Raw genomic sequence first — 8,799 nt, 5'->3', positions numbered from 1 at the left:
TCTTGAAATTTTGGATTGTTTTGGGAATATTAAGACAACTTAATTGTTTTGTAAACTTTGTAAAACAATACCGAGATAAAAGTTATATAAATTCGATGTATTTTCCTTATTATAATTCAGTGTGTAAAAATACTTCTTCAAGAACAAGTTTGGCAGGAAATTTTATTAATGATTTGTTCGACGTGTTTGATGTTAAATTTGATGATTTCAATAAATTGGATTATTTGTTTGATTATTTTTTGGAAGGAAAAATGAACCGTAACATAGTTAATTTTATGATGAAAGGTTTTAACATTGGTTATTCTATTCAGAAATTTGTCGATAAACAAACTTTGAAAATAACAACAACCGAAATTTTTTATAAAAATGTCACGTTAAAATTGATGGGTGAGCTTGTGGCGTTTTATGCATTACTATTTTTAAATACAAAAAAATACACGGGGTTGGAATTTAACAAAAACAACTTTCCTTATTTATATCGAATTTGTGCTGTGATAAAATCGATATTCCCAACTTCTGTCCTTTCAGAATGTGGGTTTTCAACAATGGCAAATATAAAAACAAAATATAGAAACAAAATGTTAAACGACTACCTTGAAGCACAAATAAGAATCGCATTGTGTGGTAATTTTGACATTTGTGAAATTGTTAAAAAATACAAATTAAAAAATATCGATAAATATGATATCAATGATATAAATGTATTAGAAAATTTGGAAAACGAGTTCAAATAATGCATAATGTATCTTTGCTAAAGTATGAATTATGTTAATGATATAATTAATTGAAGTTAATATCATTTTGAAACAAATGTTTAATTGTTGCTTTAAATATTTATGTTCAGTGTTGTTTTATTATTTTTTAGCGTTTATTTGATCAAAAACGGTTTAATAATAATAAATTAATTATAACCACAAATAATTAATTTAAAATATAAAAAATAATGTTTTTTTTAATAATGTAGTTAAACTTTTATATAAATGATAAATATAATATTTTATGTATATATAAATAAAATATTATATATATTATATATACATAAAAATTATGTACAAATAATATAAAACTCAATTCTTTATGAAAAACATTTTTGGGATACAAGTTTATTATTTTCAATAAAACAAATAAACAATTCGTACAATTCGTTTTATATTTTTATTTAACCAAAGATTATTGGTATTTAGTTGTTTGTTTAGTTTTTTTACAGTTTTTGAACTGTTTTTGTTGGATTATTATTATTTCAATAAAAAACAAAAAGACAAAAAATAATTTACTTGACAACTCGAAAATAATGCAACTAAGTTACAGTTCTCAAAAAATTTGCACGTTTGTTCAAAAGGAAGATCGCTGACCTTACGATTCTTTTTTTTTTCTTTTATAAAACATTTTTTGAAAAAAAAATGTTTTGTTGATAAAAACACCAATTCCGTTAGTGTTTTAATTAAAACATTTCCAAAAGTTGAAGAAAAAAGGAAAACCTATAAATTATTGTTTGCGCAATTGGTTTGTTTACTGTTTACATTTCATAAGAGTAGCCACAAGGTAAGTTTTTTGAATATCATATCAAGTTCAAAAAATAAAAATTTGTGTTTTATTTAAAATATTGTTTTAATAAAAAATAAAAATATATAACATAATTAATAGTATGTGAGTTTTAATTGTTATGAAATAAAACTCATTATCAATTCATTTTTAAGGAATTAAAAATTACAAATAAAAACATTTGTAAAGACATAGAAAACATAATATTTGTTCCAATGTTGTAACTTGTAAAGACAAAACAAAGAGATGGAGGATGGAGACTTTGAGAAATTGGATATTGATGGATTGTCTGAAAAGGTCGAATATATAATTGGGAAAGGCCATCATTCAGTCATTTGTAGGAGTGGAGATTATGTATTAAAAATCATTCCATTCACTGAAAGGGGGAAGAAGGAGATACAGAACATGCAAAGGATCAACAAACTTCTCAGAGAAGAGATGTGTACCTTTGCACGACTAAAAAAGATCATCATTTTTCAATTAGCAGAATCCCTTGAATTGGTAGACTTGAGTAATTATGTTACTAATGATGTAGTCTTATCAGTTGAAAATGTCCACAAGAAAACAATTCCAATTGGGAAGTATTATGGACTTAAAATGGAAAATGGAGGAATACCTGTACATCTTGTGACACAATGGGAATATAAAGATGTTGTAGAAATGCTCTTTCAAATGTTCTGGAGTCTTGAGAAAGCACAAAACAAATTCAATTTTTGTCATCACGATTTACATAGTAAAAACGTGTTATTCAAAAGAGAGGAAAATGAAATCTTGGACTTCATAAGGGGAAAGATATTCAACTTGAATGTGAAGATTTTGATCATCGACTTCGAGTTGAGCACTTTTGATGTTCAAGACTCATCAGAAGATGCTTTGGGCATATATCACATTCTTAATAATATATCTACAAAAGACTTTACTCAAGAACAAAAAACTGCTTTGAGGAGAATCAAATTTAAACTTGGGAAAGGTTCTGTGTCATATTCAGTTTGTTAATTATTTATTAAATACTTTCTTTTTATTAATTTAAATCAATAACAAGTAGAGTCTAGTTAACGATGAAATGTTTGAATCAATTGGATATAGTCCTCTATTCAAGTGTTGAATGTAAATTGAATATAATTGTTAATCTATTTTTAATTAATTAATTATTATAACGCTATTTATAGAAATAATATAATATTGAAATTATTAATATTATAATTATAATAATATTATTATCAATCCCATTATAAAAGTATTTTAATAAAATAAAAAACTTACATAATATTTTCAAGAACAACCAAATTTTTAACAAAAAATTTTAAAATAAGTATTTTAATAATTAAATTATTAACAAAAAACTATATTAATTATAAAAAACTTCTAACTTGAATTTTTTTTTAAGTTTTGGGTTTTTTTAACAACCATTTGACAATCTTTGTTTTTATTTGACATTTTTAAATAAAATAAAGAATAGCTCAAATAGTATAGTTAAATAATTAAAAAAAGGAAACAAAAATGAGAGTAACGCTGAAAAGATGGGAACTGCCCAAAAAATACAAAAGCAAGAAAAGGAAATACAATTCTATTCGAAATAATAAACTATTAGGAAAAATGGTGGAAAGAGCATCTTGTTGAACTTGAAAACACGTCATTCAACTTGAAAAGAGTTTTGGTTTAAAAAAATAGAGAAATAAAGATAGTATATTAGAAGCTATGAGTGCAGGAAAATCTCCCAAAAATGAGAGGAATGGTGGAACGAACGAAAAGTTAAGGGGAAAAAAGTAACTGGAAAACGAACTCATCTGAAATACTCAATGCGAAGTCGCTCGCGATCGATTCCAGTTGAGCGGGTGGATGTCTCGAAGAGTTATAGACAACAATTGTTGATATCAAATGACCCTCAAACCATCCCACTCCCGGAGAATCCGTGTAAAATTGCACTTCCACCCATCGAAGATAGAGTCTTGACTTCTTCAATGCTTTTCAGTGGAGAGAAAGGGAAACCCAACCTTAAAATACTCAAAGAACACTTGAAAAGACAAGGGAAACTGGAGAAGTACGCTGCCGTTAAATTGATCCGACAAGCAGCAGAGATCTTCAAGAAGGAACCAAACATAATAGAGGTGGAAGCACCGGTAATTATTGTTGGAGACATCCATGGCCAATTCTATGATATGCTCAACTTCATGGACTTACTCGGTTCCCCAGCAGAAAATCGTTTTGTGTTTCTGGGGGACTACGTTGATCGTGGGGACTTTTCGACCGAAGTTATTCTCTACCTCTTTGCACTTAAGATTTGCTATCCAGACAATATCAAAATGCTCAGAGGGAATCACGAGAGTCGACTGATGTGCGAATACATGACCTTTTTGCTCGAATGCCACTGCAAATACACGATTAAAATATACGACGAGTTTGTCGCGTGTTTCGACACACTGCCGTTGGTCGCGCTTGTCTCGAAAAACGTAAACGGAAGGATCTTGTGTATGCACGGAGGCTTGTCACCTTCTATTGGACTTTTGGATGACATTGCGAAGATAAATCGTTTTACAGAACCTCCAAGCGAAGGTTCTTTGTGCGACTTGTTATGGTCAGATCCCATTAGTGAGTGGGACCCCGATTCACCAGAGTGGATCGGGGTGAGTAGAAAAGAGTGGGAAGAAATCACGTTCAGACCGAATAAACAACGAAAAACATCGTACTACTATGGTAAGAAAGCAGTGAATCGATTCCTTGAAGCAAACAACTTGTTCTGTATTGTAAGAGCACACCAAGTACAAGATAACGGATTCAAGGACCATAAATACTTCAACCCTTCTCGACATCTGTCTGAAGTCTTCACTATTTTCTCTGCACCAAATTATTGCGACTATTATAAGAACTATGGTGCTGTTATGCGAATCACAGAAAGACCATTCGACATCAAGACGTTTGTGTGGAAACAACACCCTGTCGTGCTTGAAGATTTCCAAGATGGAATGAGTTTCTCATTGGATTACTTGATGGAGGGAATCATCACTATATTACAAGAACTCATTGTTGGGATTAAAGATGAAAAAAATGTTGGGGATGGAGACGATAAAGATCCACTTATCGAGAAAAGCAAAAAGTTGTTTGCGAAGTCGTCGAAAATACAAGAGAGAAGAGAAAAGTATATGGCGATTAATGATAAGAATTATCACCGTTTGTTATTATACTCTTGTGTTTTTGAAAACTATTCATACCTTTTTTGTTCTGAGTTATTTATAATAATTAATAGAAAACATGACACTGTTTGAGAAAGCGTGCAGCATCGACTCCGAGAACGAATCGTTCCCAACACTCGAGATGATCAACAGGAAGTTCCAACACCATCCTGGAGCTTTAAGAAAAGGAATGTCATCACCCGCATTATTACAGAAGCAAGCGCCAGCTGCTGCTGGGCTTAGCGGACAAATGGGGGGTACGTTAGGTGGAGCTTTTGCTGGTGCGAAAGCTGGGAAAGAGAAAGGTGGTGTTATTGTGTTGAAGAAGTCATGAGGTATTCTATTGAGTTTTTGTTATATTTAGGTAGTGCCCTTTTAGTATTACTTTATAATAAAACAACTAAAAAAAGATAAGAAGGTTGAAGGTGATGGAAACGTTTATCGATACCATCAGTGAGAGTGTTGTTTCCTGTCGAAGTTTGACTATCTTGTCGTCTGGGTATTTACTTCCCCAAACGATATTAAAAAGTGTTTATCGAGATGTCGAGAAGTATGTGCAAGCCAACAAGGAATACCCCAGTATTTTTATAGTGAATGCGCCCCCCCATGTCTATTCGCATTTCCAATCGAATTGTCTTGGTGTCGACAAAAGTGTGAGTGTCATATCCAAAGAGAAGAAACGGCACCGGTCAGGGAGTTTGAGTGAATTAAAGAGTCAGAAAAGTAGCGAACACCTCATACCCTTCGACGACAAAGTTCGTCCGACGAGTTCAACGAATTCGAGTAGTCCGAAGAGTCCACCCCAAGACAAATTGAAATTTCCTCTGATGCAAATAGATTTTCGAATCTCTTCAGAGAGTCGGAAAGAGTTATATAAGAATGGGGGGATTTATTTTATAACATCGCGCATTTTAATCTCCGATTTAATCTCAGAGGACTTCACATGGACGAACACCTTCTTATATTTAGTCGACATCGAAGACGTCATTCGGCGATTTCATTTGTCATTTGTCACGCACGTCTACGCCTCTCTTTTAACTGACAGAAATCGAGTGCGAGCGTTCACACAGAAGGCGCACATTCTTTCGTTCATAGAGACATCATTGGAGCAGATCAAACAGCGACTTTTGATAGAGAAAGTCTTCTTCTATCCTTATTCAAGAGATGAAGCGGTGACTGCGCGAATCAATTTCACGCATTTTGTCGTCTATTCTATTAAAGTTGAATTGACTCTTCATATGCAAATCATCGAACGCGCTCTCTACGAGACGATGAAAGTCATTTCCACAGAGATCCGCGCGCGCCTCAATTTAACAGAAAGTGCTTTACCGGACGAGAAATTGCTCTTTGGGGAGTTTGAGCGGCGTGTGAAATATTATAACCGAGGGTCTCGTTATGACGAGGAAATCAGTTCGATGTGTTTAGACTTGAAATCGCTTCGGACGGTAATGTTCTCGATGTATCTCTTCAATCCTGTTCTGTTCTATATTCAAGTGGAAATCATGCGACTGATGTTGTGGGGGGAAGAATCGTTCTTTTGGCTCGAGAAGAAGAGTATGAGTCTTGTCTTCACTCACGCGAAGGAGAGGATGTGGAACGGCGAGACATTTCAAGTTGAAAAGCAGAAGAAAGTCGAAGAGTTGAAAGAAATAATTCAACAAGAAAATGAACACGGGAATGACGTCGTTGTCGTAGTTAGAAATGAACAGACACAAGAGGAATTGATACACTCGATGGAATTGAGCGAAGAAGTACTAAGGGGAGTCTACCAAGAATGGTTTGATAGGAAAAATGAATTGGAAAAACAGTTGAAGGAAGAGAAACTCAGAAATCGGACAGACTTGAACAGTAAAGTCAAGAAGTGGAACTTGGTCAAGGCCGGAGTCGGACAGATCAAACCAGAGAACGAGAAATTCGAAGAGAAAAACGAGAAGGAGAAGGACGAAATAATCAGAGAGGAGGACAGCATCACGTGGGGATATCAGGAAGTCATGACGGAAATGACACAGAGGATGTACAATACCCAAAAGAGTATGGCGGAAGCGACACAGAAGAAGATGGTGGAGATTATCGAGATCCAAGATGAGATTGAAAAAAATGAGAAGCAGCAGAACGAAAATGAGAAGATTGAAAATAATGAGAGGGCGGACGGAATAAACGGATTTAAGAGGGCGGAAAATTTCGTGAAAAACAGCGTGATCACCCAAAATGAGCTCAATCATGTTCTCAGGTGGGAAAAACCAAGAGCTCTTGTCTTGTATAACTGCTCGTTATGGGTTACAAGAGTTGTTGAAACATATGCACTAAGACAAGAAGAAGACGTCAGATGTTATATGTTGACTTACTCGGGGTCGTACGAGAGTTTAAAGTACCAACAGTCGATTCGAAGAGAAAAGAAAGCGTTTGAGGATTTGATTAAAAAAGAGGTTGAGCATAAGAACGACAAGCCCGTTGAGGTCGTTGCAAACGTCAAGAACCGAACAAAGGCTATTATTGTGGACATTAGAGAGTTTAGGTGCGAATTGCCATTTCAGTTGTTTAAAAGTGGATTCAAGTTGATACCGAAGCAAATTGAAATTGGTGATTATATCCTCTCTCCAAACATAGTCGTCGAGAGAAAGTCTGCAATTGATTTGGTTGGTTCCTTAAAGTCAAAAAGAGTGAATAAACAAATACAAAACATGAGTAGAAAATACGAGACGATTGTGTTACTTATTGAGTGTTATAACTCTGAAAATTTTGATGTTTGTTGATATTCTTTGACAACTTCCACTGGTGGACGATAAAGTTAATGACTTTTAGGAGTACGACGTGAGCAAAACAGAGCAAACGATTCGGATGTACATTCCACAAATCACCGAGTTGACAACCGAATTTCCACGAGTGAAAATTGTGTGGACATACTCTCCACAAATGACTGCAAATATCTTTGACACTCTGAAAAAAAACGAACGAGAACCGACAGAGGAAGATTGCAAATTCATTGACGAGGAGAACGAACAGATCAACTGGAACGCACTGGAGGTCGTCAAGCGTCTTCCAGGAATACCCATCGACAAAGTGTATGATTTACAAAACACACCAAATCTCTCAATCAGTCGCATGATGGCAATGAACGAAACGCAACTGTCTGAGATTCTTGGCGACAAAGAGAAGGCTTCCCAATTTCTTGCTGGTTGCAATTTTGAGTTCAAGTGAGAATTTTAATTTGAATGATTTTAATTTTTTATTTTCAAAGAATTGTTTTTTCTCCTCAGTTGAATTTAGATGTATTAATATGTATAATATAATTATAACAATATATTAGTACATTTAAAAAAAAGAGAGTTATACTTGCTTGTATAATTACTATATTAGTTGTATCAATATATAACAAAGTATAGTTAAAATATTATAATTAAATAATTAAACGATTTCATTGAAAAAAAAGGAAGACAAATTCTAGAATAATAAGTTAAAAGAACAAGTAAGAATAGTTTTTGAAGCTAAAAAACCTACCAAGCAAAGAAACTAGAGAGGAAATACCCTCAAAGAACTTAAAAAATGCACAAGAGAGAGATATGAGCAAAATCCTTGCACCAGGCCGCGTAGTTATTCTTCTCTCTGGGAGATATGCTGGAAAGAAAGCAGTGATCTCCTCCGTGAATCTTCAAAAGACTAAAGATAGAGACTACGGATTTGTGACAGTTGTCGGCGTTGAAAGAGCTCCATTGAAGATCACACGTGCTATGAGTGACACCGTTCAAAGACTTAGAACTTCCGTCAAGGCGTTCTGCAAAGTCGTTAACGTCAACCATTTGATGCCAACCAAATACACTGTCAACCTCGACCAACTCAACTTAATTAAGGACGTCAAAATTAACACCTTCGAAGCTGGTAAACCATACCCAATCGCTACCAAGAAAGCTCTTAGCTCGCAATTCGCTGAGGTCTACAGAAATGGTAAGGAATCCTGGTTGTTCACTAAGTTGAGATTCTAAAGCAAAGGATTATTGAATTTGTCCGTCGCGACTTCTTTTACTTTCCTTTCTAATCAGGTTCCTTTTTTTGACATGTAAATGTTATATATAACAAAAAATATTAAACG

General features: G+C 34.0%; 4 protein-coding genes across 4 annotated transcripts; all 4 read left to right on the top strand.

The window, feature by feature from the left end:
* Nucleotides 1–1,788: 1,788 nt before the first annotated feature.
* On the top strand, nt 1,789–2,538 carry EIN_005830 (hypothetical protein; the record flags this gene model as incomplete). The annotated part of the gene is made up of 1 exon (XM_004260395.1): nt 1,789–2,538. One exon carries the CDS (start codon nt 1,789–1,791, stop codon nt 2,536–2,538), a length of 750 nt encoding a protein of 249 aa, XP_004260443.1.
* Nucleotides 2,539–3,341: 803 nt separating this feature from the next.
* EIN_005820 (serine/threonine protein phosphatase 2B catalytic subunit gamma isoform, putative) lies at nt 3,342–5,046 on the top strand (the record flags this gene model as incomplete). The annotated part of the gene is made up of 2 exons (XM_004260394.1): nt 3,342–4,710; nt 4,787–5,046. The coding sequence occupies 2 exons, from the start codon at nt 3,342–3,344 to the stop codon at nt 5,044–5,046; spliced, it is 1,629 nt and encodes a 542-aa protein (XP_004260442.1).
* Nucleotides 5,047–5,140: 94 nt separating this feature from the next.
* EIN_005810 (DNA repair endonuclease xp-f / mei-9 / rad1, putative) lies at nt 5,141–7,910 on the top strand (the record flags this gene model as incomplete). The annotated part of the gene is made up of 2 exons (XM_004260393.1): nt 5,141–7,456; nt 7,515–7,910. The coding sequence occupies 2 exons, from the start codon at nt 5,141–5,143 to the stop codon at nt 7,908–7,910; spliced, it is 2,712 nt and encodes a 903-aa protein (XP_004260441.1).
* Nucleotides 7,911–8,272: 362 nt separating this feature from the next.
* EIN_005800 (60S ribosomal protein L27-A, putative) lies at nt 8,273–8,692 on the top strand (the record flags this gene model as incomplete). The annotated part of the gene is made up of 1 exon (XM_004260392.1): nt 8,273–8,692. One exon carries the CDS (start codon nt 8,273–8,275, stop codon nt 8,690–8,692), a length of 420 nt encoding a protein of 139 aa, XP_004260440.1.
* Nucleotides 8,693–8,799: the final 107 nt, after the last annotated feature.

Source organism: Entamoeba invadens, assembly GCF_000330505.1.
Source record: "Entamoeba invadens IP1 unplaced genomic scaffold scaff_1105074725937, whole genome shotgun sequence".
Lineage (NCBI taxonomy): Eukaryota > Evosea > Mastigamoebida > Endamoebidae > Entamoeba > Entamoeba invadens.
The sequence above is the reverse complement of the archived record's forward strand: the minus strand, read 5'-3'. Positions and strand labels throughout refer to the sequence as shown.